We start from the raw sequence: 26,214 nt of genomic DNA on the forward strand, positions 1-26,214 counted from the left end.
GAAAATAATAAAATAATGAAATGTATTTGATTTTTTTTTTTTGGGAGAGAGACCCTTATGAATGTTTCATAGGCTTCTCTGTCAAGTACAGAGCAATGAAACAATGAATGAGGTACTGAAAACTAATATCCTAGGCTCCATAAGCTTCCAACCAACTCTTATTACTTGTATCTGAAAACTCTGATTGAATATCTATTTTTCATTTTAACTTGAAAATTAAAGTTCTGATCGAAGTGACACCAGAATAAGTTGGAAAACGTTTCAACGCATGAAAAGTTTGGAGCTTTGAAAATCTCATCCATCCCAGTCCACGAGCTCTGTGAAGTTTGAAGCGTGCGTTCGGAAATAGCCAAAATCACTAAAGGATATTACAAGTTGAAGTGGACCCGAACATGGAAATGCTTTTTGTTATCAACCTCCTAATTTCGATGTTACCTGTGACAGAATGGTAAGAGGCAGGGTTCCTGGGCCGCAACTTGATAAGCTGCACTATCCAATTAAGCCGCATGCATTCAGTAATGAAATTGGCTGGAACACCAAACAACGGATTTGATCCTTTATTTGACATTATTTCTTTTTCATTTGTGAACTGTCTGATTGCATTATGTCATACGGGAATGCTGCAAACTTACCAGTCTTCAATTATGAAAGATCAGCTGTATAATACAGTGAAACAGAGAATACTATAGTCAAACCCAAGTTTTGAAAAGTTCAAAGAAGAGTTTTGAACTCTATGGATGAGAAATATAAAGAATAAAGTAGCTCAAGCTATGAAGATAGAGTTATTTGATCAAAACCTAATCAATTGTTGGTTTTCGCCTCTGAACAAGGAAAAGCATGATACTAATTTATTTATTTGGAGACAATACAGTCATGCAATGCGATCATTCTGTTGAGGTCATACACTTTCATCAGTTCACTTGGTTATTTGGAGCTACTTGTATGTACATAAAAATTAAAAATCAAAGCACCCTTACATTAAATGATTACTTTTACTCTTTCTCAAGTCTTCACTTTCATTGGTTCATTATTGACTGTTTAAGATCGCCGATTAGCCCTGAATGAGTCTTCATGGATTATATTGGTATAATTATTATGTGGATAGTGGTAGATCTGTCAAACTTCACAATTCAGCCTTGGAGCACCTCATGAATAAATAAGATTAAATGGTATTCAATACTTATAGAAATTCCTTGCCATAAAGTTCTTAGAGTAGAAGATGGCGAGTGAAGATTATTCAATTGTGAGATATAGCAGAGTAATTATTATTGTGTAGTAAATGAGTAATTATTACTCTATAGTAAAGTTTCACTTGTTATTACATTAATTTTTCGTTTTTGAGAATAGGCTTCTCGGACTACATTGCATCGATGCTTCCAACCGTTATGGGTGGAGCTTCCCTATTATTATCATGGAATAGAAACCAAGATAATCAAAATCGATTAATTATCATTGAACTTATCCATTGCCTCATTTTCTATATGATTGCACTGTGACACTCAGAGTTTCGTTGTTTGGCCATGATGATTTTTCCTTGAGATAATTTGAATACCATGGAGATGCATGAGGGTAATCAATCATCATCAACTGTTATAACAGCTATTATATCCAATTTGATATCTAATTTGAACATTTGATCTAACTGTGAATAAAGAAATATATGAATGATGAAAATGTTGAATGAACTGTTTCACGGGACTGAAACAGTGAGATTAAAATACCACCATTATCTACAGCATAACACAGCGTTTTACAAGGCTCTCTATGCCACGAGCGTAGTTAGCAACCCTTCTTTATAGGCGATGGTAGGGCCTAGAGCTTGTGTGTACATTTGCCAGTAGTGAGCATGAACCTCACCTAACTTTCGCTTTGAAATCGGTGTAGCGTGAAATGTTCCCCGAGGTCTGTGAGGCGAAATGCTGGTTATAAGAGAGAGAGACAGCGGAGGCTGAAGAGTGAGAGAGGTGGAGGAAGCAAGAAAAAGTGTTTGAGAAAGGGATTAAGAGAGGGAGGGATTAAAAGGAGACATAACCTCATATGAGAGAGCTCGAGGGTGCAGGGTTTTCCACAGATATCGCGAAACAGCTTGTCGCACAGACCTAGTAGATGCGCCTAGGGTTGTATTCATTTACGTTTGCTCCTTGGTTCGTAGCAGTGGATTGCTCGCAAGCTCTTCTATTCCCTTTCTGGTGTCATGTGTATTTTTTTCACTTTCTGCTTCTCAAGCAACTCATTTTCTGATCTTTCTCCAATTCGCTTTTTTGTTAGAAACCATAATACTCTTTGTATAGTGTAAATGCAGTCTTACTCAAATAACAGACATTGAAAAGAGTTTGTTCATTGTTTGAACCTCGTTTGGAGCTTTTGCGCACCATATGATTACACATAGACTATGTTAACTACATTTCTGACAATGAAAGTAACTAATTGAAATGGCTTTTGTTTTTGTCAAAGGCTTGTATGAAATATATGGTTTCGTTCCATTTTCGCCAGCTGCTAACAACTAAGAATAGAATATCCACAAGAGTCACTGATTATCTATGTCCTGTAATTTAAAAAAAACTCCTAAGCTGTAGCATATCTTTTTTGGTTATGCGCTGACATTTTTTTCATCTTAGTAAAATTACAATGTAATGGAGACATAGACCTTATGTAAGTCTGAAGGATTGCTCTGTGGAGATTTCTCTTTTGAAAAACTATTTTCTATCACTTTGAGGCCGGTTGCTTTTGTGAAAGGCCCCTGGTTTCATGTTCAGCATGTTCAAAATTTCATGTTCAGCATTCTAATTCAGCATCAAATATCTATTGTTCACGTTTGATAATTGAATGTGCCAGTGATTAAGAATTCTACTGTAATAGTTTGCATTTCTCCAAAATACTATTGATGTATTCATCAAATCTCATGCTTCTATAAGAGAACTGTGAGCGTGTCTTATCTTGACGTATGAAAGAGCTCAACCTTTATTGGTTAACTAACGGCCAATCGCAGTGCTTCATCCACATTATATTTTTGTGATAACTGAAGTTGAGCTTCAGTTTAATAGAGATCGATGATTGTGTAACAGCCGAGACTAGTATCTGAGAATTGTTCCTATGAATCTAATTTTCTTGATAAAGGGTCGTTTTTATCAAAACGTTCACATCTACCACAACACAGGAATAATCCATATAAATGTTTGGATGTGAAAACATGTCTTTACAATAATTCTCATTCATATTTCATTGTTTGGACTTTGAAATAACTGTTTGCTGTTGGAATAGGCCGATACAATGCAAATGTTTTGGAGGTGGAAAGATGAGTGATGAGGCCAACCTCGAAAGATGACTAATGAGCGTTTGTTTTGTTAGATGGTGGCAGGCAAACAGGCAAGTGGTGCAATGTACACCGTGGCTGGCTGCTCTTGGTTTGCTCTGAATTTCCAAGATAATTCTGTAGTTTCTGTGAAAACAAAGTATGATATTCCAACCTCCTAAAATGACCTCGTCGTAACCTTTCAGTGTGAAATATCAGTTGTTATTCTAGGAAAATATTATTGTCTTATGATTCCTGTATTCTTGGATAATTATGTGACCGTTTCAAATCTTCATAGAATTATCTAGAACCGAGTTTTTCATAATTTGGCTCTCCTCTTGAATCCTCTTTTCCCAATACGCACCATTCCCCCTCCCCACTCACACTTCTTCTGAAATTCATTTGAAATTGATTCGGTAAAACGTTGAAGAGTCTGGGCGCAAACACTAAACACATCTTAATGTGGAGATGAAGTTATTTGTTGAGTAAATATATATGTTGGCTGATGATGATGTTTGGTAATAATTGATTGGCTGAATTTTGGTGCTGGATATTCTTCAACTTTTCATGCCATACTTATTCAGCATCAAAAATATCTATCGTTCAGGTTTGATAATGGAATGTGCCAGTAATTATGAATTTTACTGTAAAATTGCAGTAATCTCAAATATTTCCTCCCCATAATCAAGTATCAAACTTTTTTTATTCTATTCATAGTTTAATTTATACAAAGCAAACGAACTAAATTGAAATAAAATAACATAACTGGTGTAGCAAACACCTAAGCATGCAAAATACATGTTCATCATCATAGACTAAATGGAGCCCCAAAGGTAATCCTGTGTGGGGCCCTTCTTCTTTCGTTTTATCATAATAGAAAATGATAAAACAGAAGATAGAAAAAAAATTAAAAATGGAATAAATAGAGTATTACATAAATAGTATACAAAATATCTAAAAACTACAAAATTTCGAGGAATAATTAAGAGAAACGAATTATTGAAACTAAATTTATAAATCTTATTGTAAGTTAAAGAGGTTTTGGTGCGGGCAGCACATTCCAAATAATCATAATCGATTTTTCTGCCAACCGATGAATCCAAGCAAATTATAACAAAAACTGTAAGTGCTATGACACAATTCAATTACGGAGCAGCTTCCGAGATCTTTCTACTTCTTCAAAATCTCTCCAGATTAATAATGGACCTTGAAAGATTCATTTTACTGACTGATAAAGTGGGAAGTCATTAAAACTCATGTGACTTGTTTTATAAATATTGCTATATGAGGAATGGATTGAGGCATAACAGGTTTTAACTAAACTTGATCTCCAAAACAAATTTTAGAACCACGGATTTGAAATTATTGTATATTTAACATTTTTATACATTATATTCTAAAATAGACTTTGAATTTCAAATAAAATTCAACTGTTGAATTCTGAGTCGGATAATGAGACCATTGTGTGTCATTAGCTATCAGAAATGTTATCTGAATGTCAACACTGAATCAATAACTCCATTTTGTATTTACCTTGGCTAGGATTGCATGTTGATAACGACGATAGCTCAACACTAGCGCTGATTCGATCTGGAAGTCATCATAATTCAGCTGTAAGTGATCCTTAATGCTCATAGCTCATTCCAAGTACACTGAAAAATGTGAGATAATCTGGTGTAAAAAAGTTGATCGAATTCCCAAGAATGAGTTTATTTTTGATGTACCGTATCCTATACAGATTGGCCCAAAAGTCACTACGAATGAGGTTTATAATAGAATATGAGCACCATGAAGGGAAGTAACTCCTGGTTGTCTCTGTTGTCAACTATGTTACAATAATTAATTGTGAACAAATTAGCAGAAGTGAAAATTTCCTGTTGATAGCATAATTATATAGTGAGGTACACTTGAAACTGCTGGCCACATAAGTTGAATGGTAAGTTAAAAATGCTGTGCACTTAGAATTGAAGCTCACTATAGCATATTATAATATACGATATGATTATAATATGTAATGTGATAACCATACCCTCCATTCCAATATTAATGTTCATTAAATAGCGAGAAGACAGAATATAGTCCCAATTAGTATGAGTAAGTGGCATGTGAGTTTGGTAGTATTATGATCATTCCTTGAAAGGTTTCCTTCATCATAAATTTCGCCGCTGCGATAAGTTAGATATCAAGGTAATTTAGGACAAATTGAACAATTATTTGATACAGTACATAATCTATGGTTAATGGTGTAGCTGATAACCAACAAAGCCATTAGTTGGATTGGACTTTCTCGCATGTGAGCTCAATAATCCCTTTTTAAAAGGCAGGCTGGCGGCTTGCGTGCGAGACAGTTTCACTTTCAATTTTTCGTTTTATCTAAATCGAAGTAACGGCAAAGTTGAGAGCTTAACGTGAACTTTAATGGCGGCGTCGTGTTCTAGAGGGGAACTTGGGACTTGTTCGCCTCGAACAAGCGAACCGATTTCATTATAAAAGCGGCGTCATAATTTTTGCACATCAACACCCTTTAGGCAGCCGTGCGAAAAAAATGGCTCGCGGTTACTCATCTTATCCCCCTATGAAATCTCGGCGAATAAATTACGGCGAAATATCATTCGAGAGATAAGAGAAAAATTATAGGCCACTCACGAACCGGGCTGCAAATAACATTCTCAACGGGCCTCGCTTTCTGAAATATTAGCCACGTTCCATAAATATTGCTATGATTTCGTGATATATACGACAGCAACATTTTTCCAGTTGCAAAAACATTTTCGGGTAGCTAGGGGGAGAAAAATTAGGTGCACCACCGCTGCTGCTCATTTCAATGGAAATGACTGTGATAATACTTTATTACAGTTACGTTCACTGGGTTTTGTATTTTATTTATTTTTTTTACAAAGCTGAAGGAGGTTGAATTACTGCTGCGCTCTATACTCTTGAATTATCTTAGCAATAAATCACCCAGAATTCATCCATTTTATTTATGTTTGTTATAGAAATGTTAACACCTTCCATTCATATCTAACACCTTTTCATTCTTCCGACAATAAAAATATTGTGCTAATCTATAAATGTACAAGTTTGAGCTCTGTGATGTAGCTTTCTTCCTATTTACATAATTTCATAACTATCCCTAGAACCCAGTTTCTAATCCCTAGTATCTAGTTCTCAATCTCTCCCTTATAAACTCACATTCTATATTTCTGCCACTCATGTTAGCAAACGTACATTCGTTTTTTTAGGTTTTATCATAACATCCTACAAGTTCACTTTTGATATGCTCCAGTCAATATTCTTAATGGTAGATCTTTAACTTTTCAAATAAAACTCTGTTAATATTTTGACATTTTGTAAGACAGATGAGTCTTCAACTGTCAATCCTTGTACCAATGATTCAATAAATAAATTAATCAATTCAGAGATAAATGGAATATCGGGAGCTTCATACAATAATATCTTGTCCCTTATATAGCATAACAGTTTAGGCTGCATGATAAACATGCATGACACACATGTCTTCACATCATTGTGTCATCACAGCGGAAGGCTTCGAGCGAAATGTTTTGATGTTAGATCCTTGTATCTCCGATTTTTTCATTTTATTTTTATTCGTTGCTCTATTTGAGGTGAAATTATTTTCGTATCATTAAAATTTGTTATTTTCCAGTGGTTTTGTTATTGGTTGTTTATTTTATGTTAGAAGCCTTTCCCTGATGACAAAACATGCATAATGATCATGAGTGTGTGTGTGTGTGTGTGTGTGTGTGTGTGTGTGTGTGTGTGCGCATGATAAATGCATGTACATGTAACGTGCCCTATCGTAAGTGGCCAGCCTTAGATAGTGGAGTTGTGATGATCATATTTTTTTCACAATGTTCTAAAAGGAATATTTGATAACTCTGAAAACTCAATATAAGGAACATTACTCGCTTTGTAGGAGGGCTCTGGGACTCAGGAGAAATAATGAAGGAAGAAGAAGAATGGTATTACAATTGACATTTTCCAAATAGTGACACCAATGAGGAAAGCAACTGTAAAAAATGGAAAAATGTCGATAGCAGAGTGTGAAGGGAGTTGAGAGAATCTGACAAACAATGATTGCTGGTCTCTAAAAATCGAAATATTTCTTTTTTTGTACACCCATCCATAAAAACGGAAATGAGAAGAGAAATGAAAAAGATGGAAACGATAGAAAATTGGGGAAGCTGTACGAGATAGCATCACAGAGCAGATACACTCCACAAATAAAACATAGCACTTTACACATTGATGGAGAAGCAAAGGGTAGGCGAGGCCGAGTGCAAGTGATTTCTGATTGGTGAAAAACAGCGCCTAACGATTTGGGCGGGAAATTGAGGCATCGCCTGTTGCTCATTCGACCTTGGCCAGCAACGAGACAGAATAGAATAGAGAGGCGTGTGTCACGGTGACGTCACACTTGCCCCTATTAATGTCTTGTCTCTCTTTCGGACTCATTGATTACTGTTTACTGGCTCTCTGTCTGTTGTCTATATTCTCATTCTATTTTGTGATTCTCTCCAATGTTCAGGCTCGTCCTCTGAGCTTCAGTGATAAAAAATTATTCAGTTTGTCTGCTGTGGTGCGTTTCGTGTTCATGAATTATTGAACGTGACGATGCGACGTTTTTTGTGTCAAAGGTTGAGCAGCGCACAGCATATTGGTGACATTCCTCATAAATTTATGACTTTTCGAACTCTGTGTTGATTCTATGCTGTCTTTTTGTACGATTTTGAAGCCATGTGTACATATTGGTTCTATTATATGTTATTTCTCTCATCACGTTGATTTCGCCCCACAAAGATGGAATAAGGTTAGGTGAAATAAAGTGAAATTAGATGAAATAAGGCTCATATCAAATATACTTCGATCAAAGTAGTTATAATATGAAGATAACGTATCACACTCTTTGAATAAGGATGACCAGGAAATATTAGATCTCCAATTATGGGGAATGAAAGAACTGATACAAATTATATTTAAATGAATACAACATTATGCAATCAATTCTTACAGGAGCAAAACTTCAAGAGTCATACCACTTTCATCAGATAATAATCTTGAAGAAATATTCTGAGCTTCCCTCAGAATAATAAATATTGTATAATATGAGCTGGTTTAATCATTATTTTAATGGAAGAAGTGCTATTTAGACAAAATGACCAGAATTACTTTCAAATGAGAAGAATCTTGATTTTGACAAATTATTTTTATGAATACGAATTTTATTGAACATACACTTCCCCCATGAAGCAGGCAATAATATTATTGATCTCTTATTGATAATATGGTAGTACGCTCTTGTGACATCCTTTTCAGGTTAAGGGAGTGAGGAGGTAAAAGAAAAATAGAAAACACAATGATCTCAGAAAATGGAGAAAGGGAGCAGAGAAGCAGAAGGAGAATAAGAATGACAATAAGCTGTTGGATAAGAATATTGCTAGGTGGATAAATAAGAGTTACACGATACTTAGCTAGATTAATGTCTTCTTTTTTATTCCGCTGATTACAAGTTTTGTGGACAAATTTGAGTAGTTACAAGGTTAACTATTTTTTATAACGAGAAATGACTATATCTAGTCTCAGTACTTGGTACAGAATTCGTCTTCTAGGTCTATGCTTGTTTGGTCTGAGAGTAATCCTCTTAGGGCTCTCTTATCTGAATTCTACAATAAGAGAAAAATGATTTAGAGAATTAGTGGAAGAGGTGGTGAAGGAGTGATGAAGAGGGAGAAGAAGACTTGGTATAAGAAGAAGATGACATGAGAAGTAGAAGGAAAGAGAAGGCGACGAAGAGAGTTGGCGGCTAGGACGGAAGTGTAGGAGGTAAACAGGGTATGCCGATGCCGATTGCAATCCTGCCTCTGGATTGGAGGGGGAAGAGTGGAAGGTCTGCATGAGGTGTATAGGCCTGGGCTGATCGTCAGAGGGGGGTAAGAGGGGTTGGAAAAGCGGCTCCAACCAAGAGCCCTATCGATCCTCCAGATTTGCCCGTTTTCCCTGCAAGTGTCAGGGAATTTTCAGCACCGGTGTCTCCTGTCTCTGTCCCCCCCACCACCTCCCCATCACGGGTGGCAGGCTGCCTCAATGCACCACATCATGTCACGTACTCAATTCCGCCCCCTCACCCTTCCACCCCCGCCCCAAAGGGCATCATCACTCTCTCCAAATAGTCATGTCACTATTATAAATCCCTATTTCAACTTGGCAAAAATAATTATGTCTCGTCGCAAGAATTTTTTCCAGGAACAGAATCGTTCGCATTCTATTTATGGGAGTTTGATAGAACTGCACCAGTTCAAATGGATAGCTATTGTATCAGATGCAGTACTTGCAAAAAATTAAAGAGTTACAAAATTATATCCCAAAAAGGTACCTACAGATGAGTGGGATGAAGCTTATGATTGGGAATAGTAAACTCATTTAAAATATTTTAGGAACATATCAGGCTTCTTGACATTTGAAGATCCACAAAAATAACTCTGTATATATCGAGAATTAAAAAAATCTCTTCCTCACTCTCTCTCTCTCTCTCTCTCTCTCTCTCTCTAATTGGTATTTTTGTTGTTGATGATTATAACCACATAAGAACTCAAGCTCAAGCCTTGTTATGATGAAATATCAAAATACGTACAGCTGTAGGTGAGAAAACTTAAGTATTCATGTGAATATCATCGGACATCGTCCATCAAGAATAGACATTTTATACATAGTGTTCTGAAAAAAGGTGCCCATAAGTCAGGGTATGATTCCTCAAATCGAAAAAAGAAAAAAAGTACTAATCAACATAGGTCCGAAAATGCTTGGTTACTAAGTTATACAGTAATTGAAAGATTTCGTAAGAATTTCAGTTCCCATGCTCGAACGAAGCCCTACAAGTATTTGTTGGCTGTTGATAAGGATGTACAACTCAGCGTAATTTATCTAAAATGAACTGAAAAATTGAATAAAACCGTTTCCAGATCTGTAGCTACAGAAATTTTCAAGATATGTGACGAAATACGCGAAATTTGGTCCCGAAAAACAAGTTCCATTAAGGTTTGAAACAGATTTACTATCTCAAATGTACAATAAACACAAAATATTTTGTGAAATCCACTGTTTTTTTGGGAGGTAGTACAATACAATTATTATTCTATTAGTGCAAATTGACAATAGTGTACTATCTTATGTCTATCTATGTTAGCTTATAATATAATGCAGTGTAAGAAATATTACAATAATGGAGTGATAATCGCCAACCTCATCTACCTTGTCTCTGTAACTAAGAAAATTTTGGTCAGAACTCAATGTCACCAGATTTTGTTTCATTTATAGTAGATTACGAAAAGTAATGTTGAAGCATTATTTTCCATGTCAAAGCAATTAAAGCTCACAAGAAGAAAGCCACTTGACCTATTGCTTTCTACAGGTAGTTTATTTGGAGACGACAGCTTTGTTTTTATATGCAATTTTTAAGATTTCAATGACACGCAAATTATCATAAATAGAGATGATTGTGAGCGATAAAATATTCCACGCGAGCTTTGTTGTTAAGAACGGAAATTAAAATTTCACTGCAACCATGTTACGAAACATGAGTAGGCTTCGAATTTAAATACTCTTTATCATGCATGAGATACATCCAGTGAGTATAAAATTTAATTACATTCTATACTCACTGGGTACATTACACTAGTTGGCTGATTAGAATGTTACATGTTTCTAATTTTTATGAAACCGAGCGGAAATCAAAAGTGAGTTTCATGAGGATAAAAACATGAATGAGTTCAGTGATGATTGCTGTATTGAGCAAGATAACAATAATTTTTTATTTTGATTAGTAGGATATTGTACATTCGATTCATTGCAGTTTCTATGGAAATTCATTTTCACAGTAATAGAGTATTTTTCTATTTCGATTCACAGCAAATGAATATGAATATTAAAGTATAGGGATTACAGTAGATTTTTGTGACTTATTGATTAAAAATGGGTAGTTGTGACTGTAAGTAGGACTTCACTGTACGTGGGACACTTTAAGTGAATTCATGTTTTACTCAACCTTTTAAACATAAAGAATATTCATGAAATTAATCTGGAGGAATAAAAGGTACGAAGAGAGGGAAGAGAACGACACAAGAGTGAGTTTTCAGTCATGAATGACTAAAAACACATTTTTATGGGCAAAAACCGGTGGACTACCATAGTTGAGCACGACATGATTCCTTGAAAGGAGTCAAGTGTATTAAGCCTGTGGTTTCTGTGTCATAAAGGTTTATTCGTGACCTTTATCCGACTACAAAGTTGCCTAGGCCTAGAAATTATTCAAGTTGAACTTGAAATCCGAAATTTATGAATGGAACGTTATTGCTAGATTAGACAAGCTTATAGCAAAGTGAAGGAGTAGCGTAGATTGAGGCTGGTAAGCTTACTAGGGGTTTAGTGAAGCTATAGGGTTTTAGAACGAACATGATAGAAGGATATGGAGCTACATGAAATAGTTTACAACGTAACTCTGTAATTTTATCATTTCGAAATGAATTTCAAGGCCTTCTTACCAGTATAAAATTGTGATACAAAGCTACATGTTCATGTTTACTTATAGTTGTTTTCCGCCCTACGAGGGATTTTCATGTAGTATAAAGCAACAACATGATCTTGAACTACCTACTGTCATGAAATACCAGAAGTCAGAACTTTTTATTCCACTCATTACTTTTAAGAATTCTTTATCGGAGGGAACTAACGTCATAGCATTGCAATAAACCTTTTTATAGGACTACAAACTTTTTGAAACAACAGAATATTTTTATCTGTACGTGATCCTAGATAAATAAAGCTCTTAGTTTCATTCTTTGAACTGATTTTCACATTCTCACTCTCTCAGTACTAGTAACGATAATTGTTTCAAATTGATATCTATAGACACTTAACTACAATTTGATGATCTGGTACAACTACATTTTTATCCTGAATATGATAATATTTCTAAGATTTGAGACTTTGTATGTAGCAGAGTAGATCTTTTACGGGATAGTAAAAGCAAAATGCAATGATTAACTCACATTATCACATTCTCATTGTTCTAATTCAGTAGACTAACTTAGGACTCAGATGTATCCAATAACACTTGGATTTCATGTCTCATGATGTAAAAACTTTCATTACATACTCGTACATGTATTCGAGAAAGTTTCAAGTCCTGATCAAACTCATTTCACTGTTGTAACCTCCCTCATTTTTGGAAGCTATAGGGATGAGACATGATATTTCAGTACAAAAACCTCAAAATTCAAAATATTTCCAAAAGAAGATAATTTTCAACATTCTTATGAATTCTCTTGCAATAAAAACGGATGAGGAGTGTGATCAGCATTGTTAATCATTGGGATCAAGAGATGCGGTCCTTTAATCCGAGATTGAAGGCAGATCTGTAGCTCATATTGCTTGTGCCAACTAAATCAAGTCCCACGAGCTAAGACTGAGAGCAGGTTCAGCCTGTTCGATAATCTAATAATACTACTAAGTGTGTGGATTTCCGAAGTGGAATCAGTCCAGAAGAAATCATTTCCATACACATGTATGTTACTTGTTATATTAAATATATGAATTTTCATGTTTGGTTACAGACTCTCAAAACTTGATCCAAAATGGAATATGTAGAATGAAATTCAAGTCTTTAATTTGTAATTTTCCTTGAATTTTTTTATCTATAATATTCCTGTATGCAATGGATATTTGTGAACTCTTGTATTATTTCGCTTTTTTATAAAATGAAATATTCCATTCTGGAAAACACACGTGGAATCCTTCCTAATGGAAGGAGCCAGATTGAGGCTAAGCAAAATACACGTAGAGTTCCACTCTGTTTTCCCAATACGACAAGTAGATGCACTCTCTATCACTCAAAATCCTCATACAATGTGATAAAAGATGAAAATTTGAATTGTTTGGAAAATGATAGATGATGATAATCAGCGAAGAGACACTGAATAGAAGGCAAGTGAATGCATGAAAGTCAATTGTTTGGAAAGAAGAAAAGACAGTGAATGTGCCAACGTTTCAGAACCGCGAAACTGGTGTGTGCCATATGCTCCCGTTTTCCACTCTATACCCTCACAAAGCTGATTTTCCATTTGGAGAGCGATAAACCTTTGTTTGCATAACCGAAGAGGACTTACTCACGCAAGCTGCTGCTCATTGCTTGTTTCAGTGACAGGCTTAGCTGCGCCTCTTAAGAGATAAATCTTCCCATAGGCATTCATTCTACACAGTACCAGCCCATAAATACTGTTTGATATTGGATGTTGCTATGCAAATTACCCACTCGAACAATAAGCCACCACTGCATTCCATCAAAATGATGCGCTATAACATACAGCTTAGATCTGATCTGCATTATTCTAATGTTGCAGTTCACACAATATGATAATATGATCTCACCTTTTGTTTGTCTGTGTTGACGGAGTATGTGATGCAGACATTTGGCCAACAAACAGTGAGTTTTCAACCCGAAGGAGGAGAATTGTGGGGTAAGCTGTTGAACCAAAAACGTGAGCATGTCTCTGAAAGTTTTCATATGGTGCAGTAGAATTTCAATATGTTGTTTTGTAATTTACAGAGTTGAGGAGTGTGTCAAACTACTAAATAAAAATTTTTATCAATTTTTGAAAAAACACGAATAAAAAATATATTCAACTACTCTCATTTTTAATTGAGGTTGTATTGTTGACAGTTTGTGTTTTTTATAATGGAAAAATACCGCAACACACAACCATGTTATCAAATGTCGACAATGAAACCTTATCGAGGAAACGAGATTCAATATGAATAGAACAAAATAATGTCGGATGTGAAGGTGAAGTTATTACGTATAGGTGAATATCCAAGTTAATTATTACGTAGAATCTTTATTATATTGAAGCTGCAAATGACAAAAATTCACAGTCAATAAGACTTGTTGCCTTGAAAAATCCACCTCAAAATCAGTTAGAGGCTACAGGAAGATAACGATACGTAAGTGTCATTATCAAACAACATAGAACATGAACACTCGAGCTACAAATAATATTCATAGAATATTTAGAGAAGATCATTATAGCCTTGTGTTGTGAACTATAAATTCTATTTTTGATGAATATAGTTCTGTGGAGCACAACCTAACTGTAGAAATTCTGAATGTTTTGTAACTTCAGAAAATCGAAATGTTCTCGATTTCATTAAACCATTAACTGAATACTAACTTTTGTCAGCAATCACCTATATTATAGACGCCAAATCCTCTGACTATTTTCTCTCGAATTACCAGGATGATAGATACAAGGTTCATCAACCTGGTTGCCCTTGATCTTAACTGAAACAGATATTCAGCCAGGCGATGTCCATCACGGGGCTTGGAACATAGGAGATGGTTAATGAAGTCACAGTGGAAGCACTTCATCCCAAACCTCGTTTAATTTCAAGCTAAGAAAAGCGACAATGATTGCAAGAGGGACCTTTACATAGGATTATTGTCTTAACAGCAGCTCTGCAAGTGACCTTGAATGTGAACTGTGTGTTAACGATGACCTTGCAGCAGTTGCCGTTGATTGCAAATAGTTTCAATAAACTTGAAACACGGCCACCCTTCAGCTTAATTTAGCAATATTGTCAATCCAGACTCCTTTTTGCTTCATCTCCTTTGCTGTGCCTCGTCCTTCTTCTCATTCTCTACATCTCAATTCACCTCACATAGCTACCCATCTTCCAATTTCCAATCCAAAACCCACTATCAAAATGTCGTAGCATTTGAGCATAACTAGTAATATTGATTCCACAATCCTGCGAATAATTGCAGATACTCGTATCTCTTTCTTCACATAATAATCGAGGTACTGTTTCCAGTAATCAATACGATATCAATTCAACAACTAGATTGAATGTAAGGAGCTTTCCAAGATACACAAATAATGGAATCGTTCAGAAAAGATGTTGGAGGGAGTTCTGATACATTGTATTTCTATTGATCATCAGGACCAATAATTGAAGAGACAATTAGATGTCTAATGAAGATGGAAATACACAGAGCAATAATATGACAGAGAGGATAATTTGGTGGCAAAAAATATCATAATAATTATACCGAACTATGTATATCTAACAATACTATATATCAAACGACATGCACTTGGAAAGTGAACCCTACGTTTATGAGAGGAAACCGAAATAGACCTACGTGAACCAAGAGGAATTGTTTGTATCTCTGTGTTTGAAAATATTTCTCTTTACAATTGGGAGTGTACTTTCACATTGAAAAATTGAATTATTTTCATATTCAACTAGAAAACCTGGAGAAAATAGAGAAATCGTTCTACGCCTGAATCTATTCATATCATACATAATATCGGGGCACCGAGCTTTGCTCGTTATTAATTTATTGATAAACAGAACACAATTCTTCAAAATGATTGGGGAAGGGCTAACAGGCACAGCCCAAAACTGTTTCTTCCCCGAATTTTGATTTATACACTATACATTTAGTCCAAAAGGTAGGTTATTTTCCATACACTTGAATTCAGGTCCAAATATTTGAAAACAGAAAAGTTCTAATTTAGATTGTTCACAAACCAAATTGAATAACATAATAACACCCACTAATTAATTGAAAGTGTAAAATAATGATTAACTTTGAATATTATCATTATACTCTAATTTAGAATGTCAACAAATCAGGTTATTTTGATCGAATCTATTAAAATTTCTAGATAATATTTCTCGCGAAATACGGTAAGCTGATTGATTACCCAGCTGATCTCCCACACAGGCACTCGCTTCTTCTGTTATCGACAGACGACGAAATTATCATCTGTTTTTCCAAGGATGAAATATTATTATCCTTTCCATGTTCTTCAGCGAGTTTTCCCAGGGATGAGACCTAGTGCAATCGAATTTTCATATCATAAACTTACTATGTTCAAAATTTCGTGACAAGCGTTGGAGCCGTTTTCGAGATCCGTTGGACATACATAACCAGATAACCAGATAACCATATAACCATTTAGACAGGAATTGCTCGCTTAATATAATAGGATTAAGAACAAATTTGATCGTAATTGTTATACATTATGATTAGATTATTATAAATCATGTGGAATGCTTTTTGAACATGGTTGAAAATGAAAAAATCATAGCTTCTCGAATAGCTGTACTTGACCATATTGTACTAACGTTTCCTTTTGATTATAAGATTGAATCATTTAGTGCTCTTGAAATCGTGGAATGTAATATATTGAACTTGAATTACAGACTTTCAGAAATGATTGCAGTGACGAAAGTCTCTTATTCACTTCATTAGAACCATAGAAAAAAAATAGCATAAGAAGATATCCCATGGTGTAGTTCATTTATGTTCCAAATTTAAAGATTATTCTTGTTAACTCAGCCCACTACTGTTTATTATTACCTACTGTTTTGGCAGGGTGAGAGTGTAAGAACGGCATAAGAGACATCAGGGTCACATATCTTCACATAAAAAACACAGAGCATATTGGCTTGAGTTAACATTGAAAATTGAAACATCAACGCCGTATCCCATAGGATATCTTCTTATATGCTATTTTTTCTGTGGTAGAATGTTCCCATCGTAAAGACTGTCAACTTCAATTCTTGCTTGGTTGCAAGTAATGGGTGCTCATTCACGTCAACTGAGATACTCATGCACTGCCGCAACAATGTTCCTCCTAAAATACTGCATAATCCTGGAAAACTAGTCATGTGCTGGCTCTTTCACCCAACACATGAAGGTGCACCTTGATAGCAAGCAGGCCGGCCGCAGTGTAAAAAGTATTTTGAACAGGTGCGCCTCAATGTGAATCTCATTTCTGATCTAGTTGGAGAGAGTGCCGCCAGAGTAGTTGAAGAGTGAAAGTATTCAAAAGAGTGTGAGAAAAGATGTGGAGGGATGAGAGTTAGATGAGTAGAAAATGAGAGAGAGAGGGAAGAGATTAAGTGAGTAAGGGACATTGTAGAGAGTGAGAGTTGGTAGGATAGAGAAAGTAGACGAGTAAAGAGAGCCAGAGAGAATTGTTGTGAGGTAGAAGAAGAATAGATAAATAAGTAAAGAATGAGTGAGAGTGAGTGAGAGTGAGAGAGGGAGAAATAAAAATTGGCGGTGGCGGAAGATATAACAAAGACTCAGAGAGAAAACTTCGTCAGGTAGGAAGAACAAAACTTGCAAATAAAAGTTATAGAAAAGGAGCATTAGATTCATGAGGGTATGAGGATGAGAAGGGAGAAAATTACAAAGAGAAACAGAGAAAAACACGGTATGATCAGAGATGTTCCTTATTTGGAGGAAAGTAACTAAAAGAGAAGGATTCTCTTTATGAGAATGAGAGGGATGGAATGAGATAGGAAACAGAGAAAGAAAGAGAGAGACCGGAAGGAAAAGAGACAGAGAGAGAAATAGTGCGAGAATGAGAGAGAGTAAGAATATAGAAAGAGAAAGAGATGGAGAGAGTGAAAGAGGGGTAGAGAGAGAGAGAGTGAGAGAGAGAGAATGGAGGAAGAAAGAGAAAAAGAACGTTTTTGAAACAGAACAGGTTATTGTTTTAAATAGGATATGGCATTGTATATGTTATTGTGCAAGAAAGTGGCGGAGAAAGGAGAATAGTAGTTTTTCAGAGGAAAATTACATAACATAAGATTCAGGAATCAAGAGATGATAAGATTGTAAATGGGGGCGGGATAGAAACAGACGATCGAAGAAGAGATTAAGAGAGTTTTGAACTCCTAGAGAAATGGATTTGGAGAATAGTGCGACATCAAGAGAGAAAGAACTGTCATTGAGAGAGTGGAGAGAGAAATATGGGAGAATGAATCAAGGAGGGGAGAATATGCTTTATACTTGGAGAGACATCCCAACCAATTTTATGTCTGTAGAAAGGGAAAAACAAAAATAGGTGGAGAAATTGAAAGAAAGGAAGATAATGGAAAAGGAGTGATCTCAGTGAGGAGACAACACCGATTAGTAGACCTGAGGAAGTAGAAGAGGAAGATAAAGATATCAAAAGAAAGAAAACGACTTGAAGAGATAGATTGGAATAACATGAGAGAGAAAGGGAACTGACAGAGAGTTTGAAGTGAAAAGGTTTGAGCAAGAGCGAAATAGCTCAACCAGGTCTTGAGCTTGCTTGAGGGCATGTGTAGTGGGGGGGGGGGGGGAGGTGGAGCAGTGTGTGGGGTATATGTGCATACCAGTAGCTGATGAAAGGAGCGAGGGCTCATACTTTGCAAGTAGTTGTGTTTGGCCAGCGGCGTTCGTAGTCCATAGTCCAGCCACAAGAAGGCCGCTTTAATATTATGCATATACATATAGTTGTACATAGTATCTACTATCAAGCTTCCCCACCAAGCAGCTGCTCTCGAACGCTGCCAGACTTTTTTCGTCAACTATTTTTAGCCTGTCACACTATTTTCATTATAAATGATACTCAATGATGAATAATGATATAAAAACGGGTGCGATTCTTTGAAAGCCTCGGGCAATGTTCCCATTCATCGACTATCAAAGCGCCAAGGAATGTGTGATGCTCCAAAGAACGATGCTTTTTTATTACACGTCCGGGTGGAGAATTTGCACGAAGAGGTGAGGGTCCTCAAACCCACAGAATAGATAACTCTCTCGATATCGTTTAATTTTGCATCGAATCAATCATAATATAACCCGCAATCGTATTATACCTTCAACATGATTTAATGATTTGACAAGAAGCAAATGTGTATTCTTATATATTTCAGTTGTGAAATTGATTGTTTTGAAGACATTTAGAGCATCAAATTCTCTTCAATTTGATATATAATCTCACAATTTCACGCATTTCCCTACGACTGTTGCAGCAGCTTGAGTGTTGAGTGTGGAATCTTCAGTTTTGCAACAATAGACCAATATTGACAAAGGAATGTGAAGGAAGTGTTTTCAGCACAATTTTTGACTTTGCAGCTTTGTTGGGACCAGTTAGGGGGTGAACATATCAAAAGTCCTCTTCACTACCACATGTGCTGGAGGGATGAGGGTGGTTCAAATGTTGCATTATTTTGCTTTATACATCCACGATTATATCTTGGCAACAATGCGTTTAATCATCATAACTAAATGTTCAAAAATTATTTTTGATAAACTCTCTACAATGTTTGTTTAGTAAAGTTTTGTGATATTTCCAACAGTTTTCGAGATATCCGCTCTTGAAAGTGTGGAATTGTCGAAATAACAGGTTTCTATCCATTGTTTTGTTCTTTCAGGGCTTATAACTCTCCAACAGTGCACTGTAAAAATTAATGCTCATTAGGTTTGAAGAGCATTAAATTATCTTCATGTTTATGTATGTTTTCTCTATTCCAAGTTCTCCTTCTTTGTTATAGCATCTTTAATGTTGTGGGTTGAATTTTAAATGCTGCAATAATTGATCATTTGACAATGGAATTTGAAGGGGGTGTGTGGAGCGCAATATTTGACTTCGCAGCTTAATAGGACTAGTTAGAAGGTAAACATAGCAAAAGTGCGCATCTTCATCCCCTCTGTTAAAGATGTAGAACCGCTAAGTGACACTTGTTTCAAACTTGAAAATTACACCCCCTACATTAAAGATGCTATAACAATTGAAGGAAAACTTGGAATAGAGAAAAAATACATAAACATGAAGATAATATTATGCTCTTTGAACCAACAATGAGCATTAATTTTTACAATGCACTGTTGGAGAGTTATAAGCCCTGAAAGAACAAAACAATGGATAAAAATCTGTTATTTCGACAATTTCACACCTTCAAGAGCGTATATCTCGAGAACTATAGGAGATGCAAGAAACGTTGTGAAATGAATATTGTAGGAATTTATGTAATCGTCAATTTTGTATGGGTCAGTCATGTCCGTAAGATAAATAGTTTTCGTGTTTTATGCGAGAAACCAAAAAATGGTACCTTTGAACCACCCACACCACCCCAGCACAGTGGGTAGGGGTGGGGACTATTGATATGTATACCTCCTTACTACCCTAAACAGAACTGTGAGGTCAAAAATTGTCTTCCAAACTTCTCCTTCTATACCCTTTTTTGAGCATTCATTGCCTGGACTATATTGATTGTTTAAATTGAATTTGATCGTGTTAGAAATGAAATAAATGGAATAAAACTTAAAAAACGAATTTATTGTGAAATTAATCTGTCATCAATAATACTAGTAGGTCTGTGAACAGTAGACCTCGCGCAGTTATAAACCACAGCCTCCTCTAATACCATCAATCCGAGTATATTATGTCGTGTCCTGTCGTGTCGGCGAGATATTAGTGTGTAAACAACTAATGGCTGTTTGGGTTGTTGTACCGATGATAATAATAATTTGTTGTAAACGTCTATGCTACTTTCATTACAAGTTTCCAAGTTGAAAGCAGAGAAAAGTCGGGAGAAAATACTATGCTATTTCGAGTTATCAATTGCATGCCTCGTCGCTTGCAATTAATAGTCCACACGACAGCTGACTCTTTACTAAGTTACATTGAGATTAATAATCTTACATTGATAATCCACTATAGCTGATTTATGATGAATAATTCTAAAGTCTGATTTCTACGGTTATATTGGCGTTCGAAGGAGGCTCCTTTTCCTTTTGTATTATCCTTAAAATGCAAAATTTCAAAAAACCTTATGTATACGTCGACGCGAAATTCAAAAAGGAAATTCATACCTGTCGTATTTCATGAAAATCTATTGCTGCGTTTCGCTGTAAATGCATAACATAATATGTAAAAACATAAATATAAACATTGAAACATATAAACATAAAGAGAAGTGCAAAACCGTCTACTTGAATCTCTGACCTCACTTCGCTCGGTCAATTAATATTGACGAAGGTTCCCACACTCGTTTATGGACATTCATTCGAACAGTATGAACTTATTTTTATAATAATTCTATTTCTTTTTGTATGTTACAGAGAATTGAGAAGCCGTTCTTGGAAGCAGTGAAGATGACCCTTGGAGACCGCTACACAGAGAACGTCGAGAACATCTATCAGATCACAATAAAACTGATAATTGAGACCTTGGAGAAGGGTTACAATACATGAAGCACGGCCTAAAATTGCTTTAAAAACATTGTACTACTCATACAGGAATTAGAGTGATAAGGGTACCGTACGTTGCAGTACGCTAAAGCACTTAATCTGTGAAAATCGATAATTCAGATTAGGTGGGAAGCGTAACTTCACTATCAGCTCGAATAGTCATGGAAGATGATTGTGACATAATGTATATTATATTTTCAACAGTTCAAGTTACCGCTGATGTAGTTCAATTAGTTTTCTAATCGATTAATAATTGTATAATCGTAGTTTATCGAGGTTCCGTTATCGAACCAACCAACCACTCTAACCAAGCCTCCTATTCGATATTGATTTGTACATAATCGTTACCCCTAGTTATCAGAACTCATTCATGTCTCGATAATCAGAAAGACGAATTTACCAGGTAACTTAGTGTTCACCCTACATGGGCGGTATTGAATGTTTACGAATTCGCATATGAGGCCTCACAGTGACAAAGAATTTTCTTATAAGACTAAACGAGCTATAACCAAAACTGTAAGTACCTGCAGGTTATATACATATATTAATTAATATTGTAAAGAGTAGGACTAATATGGGTAGGAATGGAATTGAATAATTCTATAGCTGTACGAAATCCATATTCCAATGGGAAATTATATATCTATTAGATGTTACATTCAATTTTATTTGAAAAGGTATTACACCTAGAATGTCCCAAAAATATGAATTGTATTTTCACTCATCGTAATACATACATACAGTAAGGTGCACGTTTTTGTATTCTTACCAATAAATTATTATAGTTTTGTTATTGTTTTCCGATGTATAGAGAAAATTCATTGGCGTAAATCTTATTATTATTACTATAAACATTACATTAGAAATTTATTATAAAATATAAATGTGATTATATGGCAAGATTGTTATATTTGTAAAGATGAGACATAGATATATTATATATATTATACATATGATAATGACTGGATGAAATGACACAGCCACTGTATAAAACCGACCAAACAATTCAAGATGAATAATGAACAAGCGTATTGTTAATTGATATAATACAGTAATGGTTCGTTATTCAGATATCTAGATATGATTGGGAATAGTAGAGTGGAATAGTTTAACATATGAATGTTATGTGTATGTATGTACAATAAACATGTTTGAAAAGAGAAAACTTTGATATAATTTGGTGAAAGCTTCTCCAGTTCCTATGTAAGTGATACAATAAATATATTACTTTTTAATCCAATACCCAATTATTCATTAAAATTATTGGGTGAGTACCAACAGGCACATCATATAACTGATCTTTCCTGAATCTTGATTCATATAAGTTGGTCCAAAAAGTAGGTTGTATTTCATTCACTTAAACATCTTCTTACAATTTTCAGAGCAAACAAGGAGTTTTGGAAAAACGAATACCAATCAAAAACTTTTATTTCAATTTAAACTTTATATTCCAAGATGATAATCTCACTTCACACTTAGCCGATTCAACCTGAGAGCTTATCTTTATAATGTAATTATCAAACTTGAATAGGGTAACGATAATGCATTTCTGGCATAAAACGACTCTTGCGTTCGCCCAATGTCTTTACAAGTAGCATCTATAAATGATTATATCGTTTGGTTCACATAATCTTCAGTGTGAGTGTTTCAGATGTATGGAAATGCACAAAAGAGCTCCATCATGAAAACTAGTCTCCAATAACATAGTTAACAATGTTAACTAATGTTATCAGTTAAGACTGATTAACATTTCAAATTATCCTTTGAAAGCAAAAGTTATTCAGCCAAATAATATTATAACAATAACTCTGGAAGACAAAATGGTCCGATGAACTCGTTTGTTATCAGGCTCATTGTATTATACTCTACTTTGAGAGCATCCAGTTGAAATGCTCACAGAGTAAGTCATCATTATTCTTACAGTATCTTTCACACTGGGAAAAGACATCCGCAACTCAATTCAAAAATATCCCAAGTATTATTTCTGGCTCAAAGCGGGTGCAAATTTCAATATTATTACTCTTTGAAGACTCTTCAACTAGAGCTTAACTTATTCCTCTTCTCCCAGAAGGATTCTTGAGAAGTAATTATTTGTAGTCTATTTTTGGCACTCACTTTTGAACAAGAAGCTAATTAACAATTCCATGGTTGCGAAATTGGAAATAAGTATTCAAATTTTCATAACTTGAATAGAAATGTACTCGTAGTAAGGAAGAGATGTTCAAAGCTCTTGAACCCGAGAGCTGTGTTGGAAGGAATATGCAAATTTTAAACTGTGTAGAGGATATGTCATGAAGCATTAATAGTGTTCAATACTTGACTTCCAAGTCTGTGAATATGAGTATTTATGAACTAGCGTATCAAGAAAATCAACTATATTAGTGAGTTGTACTGATTAGGTTGTAGTTGTTATTGATTGAGTGAGAGAGTGGCCAAATACCGCATAGTCGTAAAACAAAGATATCATACTATTGTAGGATGGAATTTCATCGTTATCTGATAGAATAAATAGAATTTCAATACTTTTCCCAATTCCAGTTTTTCACAATGAATTATGGAAGTCTTTCGCTTGTTTGCATAAAAGCCGGTATTTTAAACATGGTTAGTTTCATGAGAGCCAATCAGAGAAGGCTTTTCTGAAAAGGCGGCTTCACTGATTGGTTATCGTGGAATTAATCACGATTAAAACTTAACCAGCTTTTGTGCAACCGGCACTATGATATTATGTGTATTTTATGTGTGGCCAGAAAAATATTCAGATAATAATATAAAATGATGAGTAAATTTTCAAGTAGAAGTTTGTAATGTGAATGTTCTGGAATGCCTTTTAGAGTTTGAGCCACAGTAGTGATATGATGAGAGGGAAAAGAAAAGGTTCTGTTTACTTTCCAGTGTTTGAACCGTGGAAATATAATATGGGTTCAAAAGAAACAAGTAAGTTCGTTTCAGCATGAAAATGAGACAGTGGAGAAAATGATGTTGCCACTGGTCATGACTTGACTTTATAAATCACTCCTAAATTACTTGAGGAGGACCGAGCAACGAAGAGAAAGATTAAGAGTGTCAGGAAATGGCAGGATATTTTGTAAGGGAGAGGTGTTGCAAGTCCAGGAAAAAAGATATGAACTAGACATCCCTCACCATGCCTTTCCCTACAAACGAGACACTCTTTGAATGCTAAACAGTGCTTGTCAGCCTTTCGACTTGGCACAAATACACACACACAACACACACACACACACACACACACACACACACACACACACACTCACACAGGATTCTCGTCACCACCACAGTCACACATTAACACAAATAATACCTTGGTGAGTGATTCTCTTATCTGCTGAAAAAACCATTAGATAGTATAACGTTGTTAATTAAAAGAACATCCTATGTAATCCAGCCCTTATCCGATTACTTTGATAATGTCATTCAACTCCTCATGTGACAAGAGCCCACGAACAACCTCGAAAAACTACCACAGGGGAAAAACTGTAATGAGTTTCTAGCAAGGATACATTTTATAATTCTATAAGGTGATTTCTGGATCAAGCATCCAGTGAGCCCACGAAGAGATCCTTGACAAAAAATGTCCCTGGGGGATACAGTACGGATTTACATAGCGGTTATAATTTGATTCTCAGGATGAATTCTTGCATAGGTTTTCGCGCTTCTGTGTTCAGTGACAGAGATTTTGAGTAAGTTAATTCGATACTCAGGAGATTTATAGTCAGGCGGGGAGTATAGAAGTACTGTATATAAAACACAAATATTGAGTTTGTTCTCAAGGTAGAATCTGATAATTTACTCAAATGATTGATTATGAATATTTAACTAAATAATAAATATTCTTAACGAAGATAACATTTTTTTGTGAAGCATAGAAGCACAATGCATAATAAGATAAAAATCCATTTTACAAAATAATATCAAATTGAATAGTCTCCATCAATATTATTTTTGAATATTATTTATACTTTGAAACAGTATTCCAATAAGCAACTGTGTGCACTAGATAAGAGCAGTCACCTTGAGTTTGAAGTGGAGGGCGTTATAGGGTATCAGGTATCTGAGCCACAAACTTCCAATCTAATCCTCCTATTCTATATTTCTAGTTACATCCTAAATAACACTCTTCTAGTTCGGATCTCAAAAAAACTTACTCATTTGTGCATTTGACTGTTCGGAGTCATGATAATACTTTGTCATATCCACTTGAAACTCAAATTAATTATTAAAACACCAAATGGAACTCAAAATTTGTATCATGTTGAAAACAACCGTCCACCAAGATCCGATTGATCTTTCTTCACAGAGACAAATAATTTCGAGGTTGTACGTGGGCTCTTGTCAGATGAGGAGTTGAATGAAATTACCAAAGTAATCGGATGAGGGCTGGATTACATTTTATATTTATACTACCAATACAAATAAAATCTGCTTTCGAATAATATCCATCTGAGCTACCAAAATTCATTTGTATTCGTGTGAGTTTTCAAACAGGATCATTGGCACCGACCACGCTGAAGCGTGATTTCCTTTGGAGCAATCCTATTGGTGGATCACGTACGGTGCACCAAGTCACGTGCCACATTTGCCCGCAAGGCGCGAAATTCGAACTGTCTTCAAATAGAGCTCACCAAAATATTCGTTTATTGCTGGCTCACGTCTTCAAACTCCATACGAGTAGTTTCTCAGTATTCCAAACTAGTGTTTTACGTGCATGGATCACTCTAATAGAACCTCTCGACGTTCGAGATAATAATAACTTATCTCAACACCACATCACTCCCAAGGGAACTACTCTAATCCAATGATTCACGTA

General features: G+C 35.4%; 1 protein-coding gene across 2 annotated transcripts in view; it reads left to right on the plus strand.

Moving 5' to 3' along the window:
- The window catches only part of LOC111054163 (neuroglobin), an 80,538-nt gene extending 57,984 nt beyond the window's left edge, over positions 1-22,554 (plus strand). For both annotated transcript variants that reach the window (XM_022341137.2, XM_039437878.1), the window contains exon 4: positions 21,261-22,554. In XM_022341137.2, coding sequence (XP_022196829.1) covers positions 21,261-21,392 — 132 coding nt within the window. In that variant the 3' untranslated portion in view covers positions 21,393-22,554. The remainder of the gene's footprint in view (positions 1-21,260) is intronic.
- Positions 22,555-26,214: the final 3,660 nt, after the last annotated feature.

This window comes from Nilaparvata lugens, chromosome 11 (genome assembly GCF_014356525.2).
Source record: "Nilaparvata lugens isolate BPH chromosome 11, ASM1435652v1, whole genome shotgun sequence".
Lineage (NCBI taxonomy): Eukaryota > Metazoa > Arthropoda > Insecta > Hemiptera > Delphacidae > Nilaparvata > Nilaparvata lugens.